The following is a 15,204-nucleotide window of genomic DNA, read 5'->3' on the forward strand; positions in this document are numbered from 1 at the left end:
TTATTAAATTAAGATAAAAATTCGAGTTTCTTAAGATTCAAAGAATGAAAGCTTCCGTTTTTAAATTTTTGAATATTTGATTAGAAGCAAATCCGATAGTTTGTTAAAAGAAATTAAAAATCAAAGGATATTTCTCACTTGTTTGTGATCTTTTGATTAAAATATTCATAATTTTCTTCATTACAAGGATCACATAACTCCTTATTGACCTATGTTACTTATAAATGCAGCATAAAAACATAAAACAAAAGGATGCACATAAAAGAGCTTCCTGTGCGAATATACAAGCTTAAAAAATGCAAAAAAAAACCACCAAAGCTATTTTCTATCAGAGGAACATTGACTTTGCTCTACTCGCTTTGCCACGCCCTTGTCGCACAGACTGCACGCAAGGTCAGTAAGTGTGTTTTAGTTGGAGAAATTGGGATTTTTCCAATCAAATTGCCTTTTAAAGTAACACAAACTCTGTAGAGAATCTGTATAATTATTCCCCCCGCATGTAGAATAGCACCATGGCTGGTAAGAATGCAATTACGACATGTCGTGGTCAATGTTTGATTTACTTATTGATATTGCAAAATAATAAACACGCTATATCAGTATATTGAGAAGTTTAATAATATTATATATTTGCACAAGACAATCATTGACAATTTCCTCAAAGATTACGCGTTGTTCTTTATCTCTCTCGAGGGTGGCCGCGGCTACACTTATCTGCCCTGTGGAACCATTGTGTAGAGATTCAATCTGTGAAGCTGTCGAAGACCATAGAGGAGCGTCATGATGCCAAAAATGTAGGCAAGGAATGTACCGACAGGTTGTAGGGTAGGCACCCAAACCACCACGAAGATCATGAGGTATTCAATGAGCAGCGGGAGTTCCTCAATACACTGAATGAGGGGAAAAAGAAGTAAACAAGATCAGGAGTTTGGGGGCAAAAAATGAAGACACGTGGAAAATGATTGAGCAGTTTAAGAAGCGTCGCAGCACGAGATCGTATTAAGACAATAAGGAAAAAAAATTGTAAGTTGGGGTGTCACATACCTCCTTGCAAATAAAATGATCCATTGCTCGTGGCAATTTGATGGAGGTTGTAGTCGCAAGTAAACCTCAACAGAACTTCAATGCTTTATCGCAGTGATCTCCAATTCATTGGCTTTTAGCGCGCATGTTTGGAAAACGTGTCGTTTTTTCAATATTATACAACTTTTACCCTTGATTGAAGATCGCAAAGCATTTGTACGATTGAGCAATAAAAAAGAGGAAATAGGCCTCTAAATACCACATAAATAAATTAGCTCGTCTGCACTAGAGACTCTATTGTACTTACTCACCCTACGCATAAAATGCTAAAGCCGGCAGCATAAAGAAGGAATTTTTATTGCATTTAATTATTTAGTCCAATTTTAGCTTCCGTTTCTGGGTCTTTTAATTAAGCTTTAGCTAAACTTTATACGCACCTTTAATTTTAATTATTTTTCCATAGATATATCCTAGCTAGGAGATCTAGGCCGACATTTCTTTAATAATTTTTATATAGGTTTATTTTCTTTTAATTAAATTTCCTGTTTTAAAGAGAATTTTTGCACTAAAATGACAAAAATATTGCAATGATTTCAAATCTCTTCAAATACCTTAAACTCGATAAACAAAAACTCAAAGTATTTTTAACACAGAAAAATCAATCAAAAAAATTCAGCAAACTTTTTCTTATTATTGAAAGATACGCAGGATTAAAAACACCAACGACTTTAATCCACAGACTATGCAAAAAAAATCATCAAAAGTGCAGACACACCTTTATTTTGGTCATTTTATTTTTCACCGCCTCATGCAAGATTTAACAAAAAGCTCAGTTCTCAGAACGTGGAGCTTTTCTTTTTTTAAATATGAAAAATAAATGAATATTAATTACTTCATCAATCGTAAAAACATTACGCAATACAGCACAGGGGGTCCCCCATAATTTTCATCACTTACAACGGCGAGGAGGCGTGTTTTGGGTGTTTTGTTTTAATTCCTAAAGCTCATTAACAAAAAAAAAAAGCTTTACTCACGATATCTCCCCAGAACATCGGAACGACCATTCCACTGAAACGCTGTAGGTCCGGGTTCGAGAAGCCAGATAATTGGTGGATGAAGATGTTGCTTTGTGATCGTGCGCATTCCTTCAAGGGAACCCCCGTGAGGGGCTCAACGATCACATAGCTTCCATGGGCTTCCTCACTGGGCGCTATTCCTTCGAGCTTTTTGACCCAATCGCCTGTGCGATTGAGGAAATGAGGCTTAGAGATGACAATGGGGAAGCCGTGATAGCATTTTGAGGCATCACTGAGTCCATCTGGAAACACAGGTTCGCCCTCTCCGCGGTAGCAGTCTCCTTCGAGAGGATCTGTGCGATCGTACGTACTATCAGGGAGGACGTACTTCTTTCCTGGAATTCCACCCACTGACACATCCTCAGTGTAGTGGAGGTAGCTTGGGCGGCAGATGGTCTTGCGCCAGTACATGAGAACGGATTCATTGGTGAGACGCTGGGGGTAGTAGAGTCCCTCTGTGGAGTTCTCAATTGTGGCAAAGCAATCACCGCGTTCAGGCAGAAAACCCGGAACTGTGGGTCGATCGTTGTAGAGGTTCATCTCGAAGAAGTGCTCATGCCCATGCGCTGTGCCGATCTTCACATTCTGCCGATCCGTGAAGGATTTGTAGATCTGCAAAAAAATTTGCGATCTTTCGTGATCTCTTCGATGCGATCACACCACAATGTTGGCTTCTTACCGTGTGAAGGATGCCGTAGTTGTCCACAGGAACCATAAAGGGCACCAACTTCTCACCCAATCGCATGAGTTGCCCATCCATGTCCCAGAGATATTTGTAGATCGTCGTATTTTGGAAAACTGAGTCATTGGAGCTGCGCAGGAGCATGTTAAAGCCGATCTTCATGAAAAAGGGCGCATCATTCAGTCGCGACGCCATAGCCTGAATCCAGGAAAATGTTTTACAGCCAAGTTTGGGATTTTTTTTTGCGAAAAAACTTACAAGAATTGAAAGATTTGGAACAATGATCGTTCGATTGAGGATCCCAGGTTCATTCTCTTCCTCAAGGAACTCCACTGATCGTACCGCTGTAAAGCTCATTGTGTCATTCTCTGAATGAAATGTAATATTCTCATGCCGAAGATGCTCCCTGTAGACAATTGGACCGATCTCTCGCATCTTCAGCACTTCATCTTCCCCTTTGAGGAATTCTTCATGATTTATCACATCAAAAATTATGATCTTCATTTTTGTTGGGGGTGGATTTTTCCACCATTCGAAGGGTGGCAGTAACGGTCGCATTCGCAATTTTTCTTCAAGTAAAAGATCCAAAACTGAATAAATTGAAGTGAATATTGCGATCCCAATTGAGGCGATTCCTACAAACAGGACGAAGGATATAACTGGAATTTTAATTTAAAGTTAATCACAAATTAAACATTTTTCAACGCCTAAAAAACTTCCCCAAAAATACTAACATATTTTTGATGTTGAAATATTTTTGCCAAAATAATTCTTTATCATTGAAAAAGCCACTCGAACTTTATTAAATTTAATGAGTGAGTCACTACTAATTTCCGGAGACATTATTTGAATTTGTAATTTTTCGCAAAGTTCTAGAGAGGAGCTTTGAGGTCTGGTTCCGTTTGTGGTCAAATATAAACTGCCTCGTGGGTATTTTTGCCAAAAACGACTTGGTTCAAAATACATAATTCATATATGGATGAATTTTCGTAATTTGCATGTGGAAAAAATGGACTATCATCAAAAAAACATAAGAAGTATAATTTTGATAGACGCACACACATTTCATAATTTCTTGCGCCATTCGTACCTGCACGACATCTAAGAATTTGGAGTTTACAACAAAAACAACCCAAACACACCTCCAGACTTTGCGTCCAATGTACTTCCCAGTCTGTCGCGTCCGTGCTTGATCGCCTCAAGATGACGATGATCATTAACTCCGTGAGCTTCTGACCTGCGTTGACGATATTTGCTTTCAGCAATTTTATCGTGCCACTCATTTATTGCTCCTTAAGCGTGGAAGCTTTTTTTACTCCAAAAATAAAGTCTAAAAGAGTAAGAGATTTATTGCTCACATGTGTGGAGCTTAATTTTATGGGGTGCACGCTTATTTAGAGGAAAAATGTTGTGCCCTTTGCTCAGCATCTAATATGTAGGTATATCGTAAGTGAATAAACACGAATTCTTGAGTTGAATGAATGCAGAAAACAATTTGTTTCCCACCAGCGCTTTTACAGAGGGGTCTTGAGAGAGATCGTTGGTATGGATAAGGATCTTTAAGGGTAGCAGGAGGAACAAAATAATCTTTTTTACCATCTAAAAATCCTCTTTAAAATATTCTAATAAATGAAAATGCATTTAGTCACAAAAAGCTGAAAATAAATTATAATTAATCGATCTTCACATAAGAATAAAGATTAATTACGACCAGTCAGTTATTAATTTAAAATGCTTGTAGCGAGAAAACGACGCATTACGGCGCATAAACGGCAAAAAGCGCGCGAAGGAAATTATATATTTTCTTGGTGTTGCAAAAAGAATTATTATTTTTTACAATTTCTGTTGCCCAAAATTCTTCTTATTATTACAAATCACAAAAAAACAACGTGTCCCTTTAAATATCCAATGAAGTGTTACTATATGTGTATTTGGAACAACTGTGAGATAATTTCGCTTTTCTGGGGTTCTTTGGGATACATTATTGGGCAGACGCCGCAGCCACCGCCGTCACCCTGTGCGCCACCCGATAGTCGTCTCATTCGTGGAGCTTTCGGCCCCATCGCTCACTCGTAAGCACTTGGAGAGTGGCCCTTGCCTCAGTTTAGGTTCAGAGGTTGCTTAGTTCGATTGGAACAATTGGTGTGCGCGGAGAAAAGTAACAAGTGTACAGTTTTTTCTCACTACAACCATATATATAAATTATTTAGCTATATAGGAGAGGATTTTTTTCCACAACTATACAGCATTTTGTGCACGAATATCCCTGTTAAATATGCAAAAGAATATTTGATTATTGCTGTGAGCAAATCAATACGACAAATAGAGGAGAGAGAAAAAAAGGAGGAATCTTGTGTATATTCTTTTGCCTATACGAGAAAATTGATTTTACGTTGTCGTGTGATTTAGACGGCAGAAATAATATATATACTCCGCCTGTCGCTTTATACATACAAACTCCGATGACCTTCAAGGAGGAAAAAAAATGTTGACAAGTCCTTAATTGAAAATATTATGTATTAAAGCTCCCCAATATGTGCTCTCGTGAGATGGAAAGTTTTTGTGGGATTTTTTTTCGTTGAATGCGTTTTAGTGTGAAAATTTGAATAATTTTCTTTTGGAAAATTTTTCCAAAGGGATTTATTGGAACACCATGGGAAATGTATTAGGGATTTATAACTGGATGATTTTTTGGTATTTTGTAAGGTGTAAAGTGCAAAGTGCGAAAAGGGGGTGGAGCTTTTAATTTTAATTGCGTTCTTTTGGGACAGGGGAGGCATTAAAGCTTCATCCTCATGTTATTCTAATGCTAATTACAAGTGAGGATTCCTTGGGAAAATTGCCTCTGAATTGCCCGTTTTTATTTTCCTCTTTCGCTCTCTCTCTGACTCTCCTAATTCATCATTCATTTATCATAAAACCCATATATTCAGACACAATGTCAAAGTGAGGTCCCCGCTTTTGTATTTCGCTTTTAGGCGAGGTAGAAAACTCTCTCACACAGTTCATTGCATTAAATATATAAAATATTATAATGAAAGCTTCCGGATTGCCATACACCGCTCTCACTGCCTGGGTATATGGCGGTGGTGGTCCGCCTGGTACATGAGCCCACCATGATAATACAAATAGGGCGTCGTAATGCTCTGGCGGTGATGTATTAATTTTTCAACTTACTTTTTTTTCTCCGCTACAACTCGCACTATCTCCCATATATTAGCCAGTCAGCAGCACACAGAGAGCTGTCTGGGGCCTGGAAAAAATAAGCGTAGATAATCGTAAAAAAGTATTTTATTTTTCTTTTCCTGTCTCCCTCGCAATTGCACTTTACGGCATTATGTGAGAGGGTGTATTTGTATGCGTCTTTTGGTTCGAGATGTCTGCTTAAGCTTTTTGGATGTCTGGTATTATGTACATATATAGATAGTGAATCAAGGTGAAAGAAGAAAAAAAATACAACAACGTACATCGAACTGGGGATCATTATTCGGTGTGAGACACACACTAAACGACGACCGTCTCTTCAACATCCCACCATATTTCTTTCGACCCTACCCCAATCCCTGCGCACATTTTATTTATTTTTCAAATCAATTCAGACGCACATTCTCCCCGAAATTGTATACCCATCGCCCAATTACAAGAAAAGGGAACATTTTGCCAATAACTTATGGGATTCATCTTGGTTTTCAAATCGTTTTCTTTTCTTTTCCTTTATTTTTTTCTTCCACCTTTTGCTCATATCGAGAGGGCTTTAAAAGAAAATCCTTCGGTGTGCTTAAAGATCCTTTTCAAAATGTCTTTAACGCACACACGCACACCATCCCCGGTGTCTCGTACACCACAAAGGGTGTCTCGTTACAATGAGAGCAAATCTAATGCATAATTTATACACCCCACCATTGGAGTCGTGAATGAAGATTTTTTGATAAATTATTCGAAAGAAAATGCCAAGGTGTTTAACACCGGAAGCGGATTTTTGAATCAATTCACCCCCCCCCCCCAAAATCAATAAATGTGATTGCATAACTGGGCAAATATATTCACAGGATTCCTAACCTTCCTCACGTGCTGTTTCCATGTTATTTTCCAGGAATTGCCCGTAGGTACTATGTACTACTGAAGAAAATATTTTATCTTTTATCATACACACAAAAAAAATCCTCTCGTTGCCTACAAAAGTGAGAACAATTGCAAAAAAACTAAACGAAATGTAAGAGATGTGGTGAAGTTTGTTAATTTGCAAACGCCAAGTGTGAACAACGGTGCAAGAGGGCGAGAGTTGTGAAAAGAAAAGAATTTGCTATATACACAAAGTGATTTTCCATTTTGGATATAAAAAGAAAAAAATCCATTTTAATAAATAATTTAAAACATGATTTATCTAATGATAAAATTAAGTGTTCATCTCATTGTGATTTCCATCATACTTCCGTCAGTGTTTGGTATTATCGATAGGCTTGTGGTGCAGACGAGCACAGGGCCAATTAGGGGACGCTCTGTGCACGTACAGAATCGCGAGGTGCACGTTTTCCATGGGATCCCCTATGCAAAGCCACCAGTAGATAATTTGAGATTTCGCAAACCCGTACCCGTGGAGCCATGGCATGGGGTCCTGGATGCAACGCGATTGCCCTACTCCTGCATCCAAGAAAGGTGAGTTTGCCGTCTTTATGGGCAAAACAAAATCTTAAGATAAATTCAATTCTATAACATTAACGTGAACTTTTCTAAAGTCTCTAAATTAAATAATAAGAATTTAAATTTTTCCTTGCTTATATTTGCGAGAAATGTATTAGAGACGTAAAGCGGAATCTCTTTTAATTTTATTTCATTGAAAATCATCTAATCTAATTTGTACACTGTAAGTCAAAATTTCGTTATCATTACTAAAACTGGCACTGACTGGACTTTAGTAAAGAAATTTAGTAAAGAATTTTTACTAAAATTTTTAGTAATTGCCCAAAACGAAAAATTTTAGTTCTCTCAACAGAATATTTAGTTATGACTATTAAAATGTTTTACGTCTGTATACTACTAAAGTTTAGGAATGCCAACATAAATTTTCGTACACATAACTATTTGTCATAAATTCTTGGATTACTAAAATTTAGCTATGCCAACTGGAAATCCAGTTTTTTTACCAAAAATTTAAAAATTTGATTTTCATAAAAAATCGTTTTTTATTTCACTTTAATTCATAGTACATTTTATACAATATTCATAATTAGCTGTAATTCTTTTTTTACATAGGCAGTTATACTTAAATTTTAATTTACATTTAGAAGACATTTTGTTAAAAAAAATGCAGTCCTTTAAACTACATCAATCATATTTTGTGATATAAATAATTGAACTTTTGATAACATAAAACAATTTTTAATAAAATGGATGTCTCTTTTACCCCGTTTTGTTAAAACAAAAAGAGAATGTGTCCAGTGAAGTTGGGCAATTTTTTGAAGTGTCCACATCATTCAGCGTCATTTTCCTCCAAAGTTCCCCTCTTCATAGAATCGAGAAAGTCCTGCTTTTTATGTCAGTTGACGAAATCTGTTAAAAAAGTTACATTAAAATTAATTGTCTGATATAATAAATTTTTAATACATAATTTTATGAACAATGTTTTTACCTTTAAACTTCAATTCTCGCGAATTGATTTCCTCTATCCTATTTTAATCAATATTTGTGATCAGCATGCTTTATCCAGGTACTGATAGAAGGGCTTCAATGAGAATAAGATCCATGTTCCTTTTGTTCATTGTCGTTTGATTAACTAACTGCAAGGTAGTAAAATCATAGAATTAGTTTTGAATAAAAAGTTGATAAATTTATTGGAAACAGATTGGTAAATTAATGATTATAAATTATACAAATAATACAGTACCTACCTTTTCTTGTTTATCCTTTTTCTTCAATCGAATTTTTCACAATTCGATTATGGGTTTACAGCGTGTAAGATGGGTTATATGCGCTCATTCGGTGAAATCTGTTAAATATGAACAAGAATTAATATTTCGGATTTTATAAATTTTCGGATCAAATTAATTTTGTAGATAGGTTCGGAAAACTAACAAGGTACAGACTGAATGGCTTCGTTGAGAATAAGATCCATACATCTCTCCTATTTATTGTATGTAGTCTGATTTACTGCAAGATAATAAAATCATATAATTAGTTGATTGAATTTAAAGTTGATAATTTTATTTATTGCAAATCAATTCGTAATATAAAGAATTGTTATTCATTTAAATTATACAATACCTTGTCATGTTTATCCTTTTTTTTAACAATCGGATTTTCCACAATTTTCACTCTAAAAACTACTATAAAAATTGATTAAATTTACTTTTCACATATCTCACTGATTGAAGACAAAATATTTTGCGTACTTTCGATGGAAAATTCCACAAAGAACTGAATATTGTGAAATACTTAAGAGGGTGCTGAGGAGAAAAATTTGTGTGTGGGTAGGAAAGGGTGAGAAAAAATGAGACCTCCGGTATATGTGTTGGATATGTGCCACAAAGAAATCTTCTGTGTGCATTTTTTCGAGACCCCGGCACCCTAATAAAACAATAAAAATAGTTTGAGCTGAAACATCTTGCATTCGAACAAAGATAATATATAAAAGACATTGCGTTGCTAATATTTTCGCAAATTAACTTGATCAGAAATAATTATTATCAAATGATATAGAGGAAATAAAAAAAACCTAATTTTTTGCTAAAAATTTAATTGGTTTAAAAATGTGTCACTTTAGTGATATCAACTAAATTTTTGATTGGCGTGGCGAAACTTTAGTAAACGAAGACAAAATAATTGTAGTCATCAATCCTAAAATTCTAGTTGACATAACTAAAGAATTTTAGTAGTTATGTCTTTACTGGAAACTTTAGTAAAGAATTTGACTAAATTGCCTACAAAACTTTAGTAAAAGGGCAATAAAACTAAAAATTTTAGTTACTTTCACTAAAAAATTCAGTGCCAAATGAAATTTTAGTAAAGATGACAAAAGATTTTAGTGATTCCAGGCAACATAACTAAAATTTTCTGTAATAACTACTAAAATTTTTAGTAATTGTTCCATTACTAAAGACTTTAGTAGCAGTTTACTAAAATTTTGACTTACAGTGTAGATAGGGAAAAATGGGGATTTTTAGAAACTTTTTAAATAAAAATCGTCATCTAGTGTTTTCTTAAAAATGCTAACTGCAAATCCATCAATTTTAGCCAAGAAACAATTTTCTTTAAGATTTCATTTTTGAATTATTTTAGTAAAATATTTATTTAATAATGGTGGGATTATTGCAGGAATAGTATCATCGTAAGAAAAATAAATTTAAAATAAAAGCTTTTTAATATCCTTGAGAGTGAAACTTGCCCCATTTCGCTTTAAGAGTTAATTTTTAAGCTTTAGTTGGATTTCAAATAATCGTATTTGGCACAGAAATCTCCCAGATTCTAAAATAACTTCTATGTACCTACTAAAAATGTAGCAAGTCGTGCCGAGTTTCCCTATATAATTTACTGAAATGAAATATGAAATGGCAATTTACTTGCCATTCGAGCGAACGGGATGATGATATTGCTATGTATACCCACCATTGTACATTATATGCTATTTAAATTGATTTGTGGATTTTCCAACAGTTTATTTAAGAGGAAATTATCTCTATAGCTATAGAAAATTATCGATGAGACCGGAGTCGAATTATTTACAATTATTTTGACAGAATTCAATCCTCTTGCAGTGATTCAGGAAAAAAAACATCCTTTCTGAACTTGTTTTTCCATAAAAGACATTATGAAATATTGAGCTTTGCAAGCTTTTGCTTGTTGAGAAAGACAATAAGGATAATACTGTTTTATAAAATTATTTTCTTATTATAAAATGTTCATAATCAGAAGAATAAACTTTTTAAAATGATGCTAAACTTTGATTTTAACTTTGGCCTAATTATATGTAATGCGAAAAAAATGTCTGAAGCTTTTAACTTTTTTAAATAAAATTTAATATCACCAAGAAAAGAGCTTTAAAGCTCTAAAGCTTTCTTTCTTCTCTGTAAATAATTTCAATCTTAAAACACTACTTTTAGACAGAATTTATGGTGCTATGCAGGAAAAGAATGTCAAGTAAAAATGATCATGACATTTTTTCCTGACATTTTTTTGTCGTTCTATCTCACTCCCACCAATGTATTTTCCTATCTTTCGTCTTTCTCTCACGCATGTTTCCGACATCTTTTTTTTCATGGCATGCTTTTTTTCTTGCGCACAACTGTTTTTATTTCCTTGAATTTTCTCACCAAATCATTTTTTTAAATTCTTTTTATTTCGAACTTTTAATCCAAATTTTCATCATAATTTGCGCAGGTATGAGTACTTTCCTGGATTTCCGGGTGAAGAAATGTGGAATCCCAATACAAACATCTCCGAGGATTGCTTGTACTTGAATGTGTGGGTCCCTGTGAAGGGTCGGGTCCGCCATTCGCACTTCCAGAGTCACGAGACGACATCAACGGAACGCAATGAGCATCATCATCACAATAGTCATCACAACAAATCCGCAGGATTGCCGATGCTCGTGTGGATCTATGGTGGTGGCTACATGAGTGGCACATCCACGCTGGACATCTACAATGCCGAAATCCTTGCGGCAATGGGGAATGTCATTGTGGCCTCTATGCAGTATCGTGTTGGTGCTTTTGGGTTCCTCTACTTGTCTCCGGATGAGTTTCCCTATCCCGATGCCGCACCTGGGAATCAGGGCATGTGGGATCAAGCTCTTGCCATACGATGGCTCAAGGACAATGCCAGAGCTTTTGGTGGGGATCCTGATCTCATTACGCTCTTTGGGGAATCAGCTGGTGGTGGAGCTGTGAGCCTACATCTGCTCTCTCCCGTAACACAGGGCTTGGTGCGTCGTGGAATCCTTCAGTCAGGCACCCTCAATGCCCCCTGGAGTCACATGACGGGGGAACGGGCGACAAAAATTGGAAAAGCTCTCATTGATGACTGCAACTGCAATTCATCGCTACTGCAGGTTTGTACATAAACGTTATGCCTTGATCTATTTCAAGGCACCTCCTCATTTGGTACATAATGAGTTTGAGAGCTATTGAATTATCTGTGTGACCCAATTACCATAGGATTCACCCGTGCTCGTGATGGAGTGCATGCAGAATGTCGACGCTAAAACAATCTCGGTACAGCAATGGAACTCATACTCTGGCATTTTGGGATTTCCGTCTGCGCCCACAATTGATGGTGAATTCATGCCTTACGATCCCGACATTATGCTCCAGCGGGCTGATTTGACGGGAATTGATATTCTTGTTGGGAGCAACAAAGATGAGGGTGAGTCACGGTGATGGAGCAACTCTATTGGTGTAACTGTTGTACATAAGGACCTCCCATGGGGGGTGTTGAGAAAATTTTAATCAAGCCGCATATACTTCTTATTGAAATATTCATTTTCTCTAACACTTCAACAGGCACTTACTTTCTGCTGTATGACTTTATTGATTACTTCTCGAAGGATGTGGCAACGTCACTGCCGCGGGAAAAGTTTCTAGAAATCATGAACACCATCTTCAGCAAGGCATCAGAGGCTGAGAGAGAGGCAATTATTTTTCAGGTGAGAGATTCCAATTTCGACATTTTCCTTTTGTATTGAAAACTAATTAGTAATCTTCGTGGGTACCACCGCGTGGTCATATTATGGAAGTTACAGTGTTGTGTCCTGAAGAGCAATTTATGCTTTAATTGCATTTTCCTTTGTTTTTTTTGTTACCTCGTTTTCCTCTTTTTTCCATCGATTTTTGTGGTTTCCAAGAGAAAGCATTGAACTAGACACGTCTACATAACACTGTGTGGTTTTGAGGTTTCATTTGATTACTGAAGTATACTTTCATTTTCATCTCTTTCCCTTTGAAATTATGTTGTTGCAAATTATGTAGTATTCTATATACGTTGGCTCTATTAGGAAGAGCTTCAGAAGTTTTCCTATAATTTTGCTTATCTTATTTATTATTTCTCATGAGAAATATTCTTTGATTTATTTTCTTATGGTCTGAAAAGTCGTCTTGATAGCCTTTGACTTTTATTCTATTTTTTATTATACGTCTCAATATATAGTTTTCTCGGATTTTCATCTTAATTCTAAATCAATATTTGAAAGAATTTCGCTCTTATAGAACGAAGGGTTCTGAAGATTTTTTTTTACTTTAAAATAAATGTTTTATATAGTTCTAAAGCTTAAAACTAATAATCTTTAAATTTTATGCTTAATTTTTTTGTAGTATACGAGCTGGGACAGCGGCAATGATAATCACAATCAGCAGCAAGTTAGCAAGGCTGTTGGGGATCATTTCTTTATCTGTCCCACAAATGAATACGCCGAAGGTTTTGCTCAACAGGGGGCCTCTGTATATTACTACTACTTCACCCACGTAAGCATAAAGCTTTTCATGTATAGAAAGGGAAAGCCCTTTATACCTTTCTTCACCTGACAAATAAAATATTAAATCTACCCTTTCAGCGCACCAGCACATCACTGTGGGGTGAATGGATGGGGGTTCTGCATGGCGATGAAATAGAATACATCTTTGGGCAGCCACTGAACATATCACTGCAATACCGTGAACGTGAGCGGGCACTCAGTACACAAATGTTGCGAGCTTTCACAGAATTTGCAAGGACGGGGTGAGTTGGGATTTACACATCAAAGGATTTTGATGGAAGTTTAATATTTTAAACTTTTTTGGCAGTGTTCCCGAATTGGAGGGAGAAACATGGCCACTATACAGCAGAAATGATCCCCGATACTACATCTTCAATGCAGAAGGAACTGAGCAGTCAACTGAGAAATTTGGACGCGGCCCAATGGCACCGTCTTGTGCTTTCTGGAATAAATTCCTTCCTAAAGTTCGCAATTGGGCCAGTAAGTATACTGAGTCCCTTAAGAATTGTTAAGTTTTTTTTTAATTGTTTAGTGATTTATTTTTGTAAAGAAATATTCTAAAATGCCATAAAATTGAGATATCTATTCAATAAAGTTTTTGGGGATTTATTGGAAGTGTTGGAAATATCTTACTCAATTACTTTGAGACTTTAACTATAAATTTATATTAAATTGATTTTTCATTTTTAGGTCCACATTTATGTGAGTCACGGGATATAAACGATAACTCCATTTCATCCGCCGGAAGGCCTATCATCTACCTTCTCTACATTATTGTAGGATTAATTGTCTCAACAAGTGAGTATTTGAACAAATTGTAAAGAAAAACGTGAAAGAAAAAAAAAGATTTTACTTAACAACCAAAAATAAAAAGAATTTGTAGGTACTAATATTTGAAAAGGGGGACATACGTATTAATAAAACAAAAAAAAGTGTTTTCAAAAGAGCTATATATTATAAAGAACGTGATTGTGAGGATGATATTTTGCAAATTGGAATGCTCTATAAGGAATTAATGATGCAGTGGAATCTCTATACATATCACAAAGAGACATATCACAAAAAATAAAAAGTATTTTATAGGACAAATTTAGTGAAAGTTAAAAAAGAAAAAGGAAACCAATGCTATTAAAGAGAGTGGAATTATTTTAGATACAATGTACACGCGCACAAGTAGCCAGATGATATAAAACAGAGATTGCACATTTATAATAAAAATTCTAATATACTATATATACAGAATCAGAAAGATAAAACAACTAAAAAAATATTGAATAAAAATAGAGAAAAGAATGCTTTATGTTCCTATAAGAGAAAAAACTATATATAGTAAATATATTTAACAAGAAAAAATGAGAATTTTAGATGCATATTTATATAGTGCGTAAATTTGTATGGGCAAAGTGTATTCTAAAAGATAATAAATTTAAAAAAAAGTTAAGGAAAAAGCATACATTCCCAACGTTGATTATATATACCCTCTCTTTGTTGTGATCTTTTTTTCTGATAAATTTAATTTTTCACAAAAGTAAAAAATTTGCCAAAGTTTAGACGAAGCAAGAGCCTAATGTGAAGAAATTTAAATGTATTGAATGGAGTATTTGCGGGGAGAGTAAACGATCAAACACTATTTTTGTATGCTTGTGGCTTTACATATCATATACATACATATCTATATATTTAATACCTATTTATATGTAGGAAAAGAAGGAAACTCAAAGGAACATTTTTGAAATGGTAGGGGAAGATGGGGTAATTTTGAAGAAAAGAAAATGATGAAATTTTCCAATTGAAGGAAAGGACCCTATGCGCTTGATATGGGAGAAGTACCTAATTGAAGGAAACGCAGAAAACAATTTTAACCTACCCAGTCTTGTAGGGAATCAAAAAAGGATAAAGAATCGCGAAAAATATTCACCTTTTTCCACTGGGGTCACAGAGAAAAAAGACAATAAAGTTTT

The 15,204-nt window shown here is 35.2% G+C and overlaps 2 protein-coding genes and 1 long non-coding RNA gene across 5 annotated transcripts; 1 reads left to right on the forward strand and 2 right to left on the reverse strand.

Moving 5' to 3' along the window:
• Window positions 1-596: 596 nt before the first annotated feature.
• Window positions 597-3,411, reverse strand: LOC129787013 (sensory neuron membrane protein 1-like). Its single transcript, XM_055822293.1, has 4 exons — window positions 3,040-3,411; window positions 2,779-2,979; window positions 2,058-2,711; window positions 597-890 (listed from the first exon to the last, which is right to left on the reverse strand). The coding sequence occupies exons 1-4, from the start codon at window positions 3,337-3,339 to the stop codon at window positions 711-713; spliced, it is 1,335 nt and encodes a 444-aa protein (XP_055678268.1). The 5' UTR covers window positions 3,340-3,411; the 3' UTR covers window positions 597-710.
• A 1,471-nt stretch (window positions 3,412-4,882) lies between these two features.
• Window positions 4,883-14,116, forward strand: LOC129787012 (acetylcholinesterase). 3 transcript variants are annotated; one of them, XM_055822290.1, is made up of 9 exons: window positions 4,883-4,948; window positions 6,875-7,437; window positions 11,155-11,824; window positions 11,931-12,138; window positions 12,276-12,418; window positions 13,083-13,232; window positions 13,322-13,485; window positions 13,551-13,723; window positions 13,934-14,116. In XM_055822290.1, the coding sequence occupies exons 2-9, from the start codon at window positions 7,157-7,159 to the stop codon at window positions 14,062-14,064; spliced, it is 1,920 nt and encodes a 639-aa protein (XP_055678265.1). In that variant the 5' UTR covers window positions 4,883-4,948; window positions 6,875-7,156; the 3' UTR covers window positions 14,065-14,116. The 3 variants fall into 3 exon arrangements, with proteins under 3 accessions (XP_055678265.1, XP_055678267.1, XP_055678266.1); XM_055822292.1 differs by having other exon boundaries at window positions 4,905-5,082; window positions 6,964-7,437; XM_055822291.1 differs by having other exon boundaries at window positions 4,927-4,948; window positions 6,964-7,437.
• On the reverse strand, window positions 7,699-8,768 carry LOC129787014 (uncharacterized). Its single transcript, XR_008750181.1, has 3 exons — window positions 8,670-8,768; window positions 8,411-8,558; window positions 7,699-8,331 (listed from the first exon to the last, which is right to left on the reverse strand). It is a non-coding gene; the product is annotated as an uncharacterized LOC129787014 (long non-coding RNA).
• Window positions 14,117-15,204: the final 1,088 nt, after the last annotated feature.

Source organism: Lutzomyia longipalpis, chromosome 1 (genome assembly GCF_024334085.1).
Source record: "Lutzomyia longipalpis isolate SR_M1_2022 chromosome 1, ASM2433408v1".
NCBI classification, from domain to species: domain Eukaryota; kingdom Metazoa; phylum Arthropoda; class Insecta; order Diptera; family Psychodidae; genus Lutzomyia; species Lutzomyia longipalpis.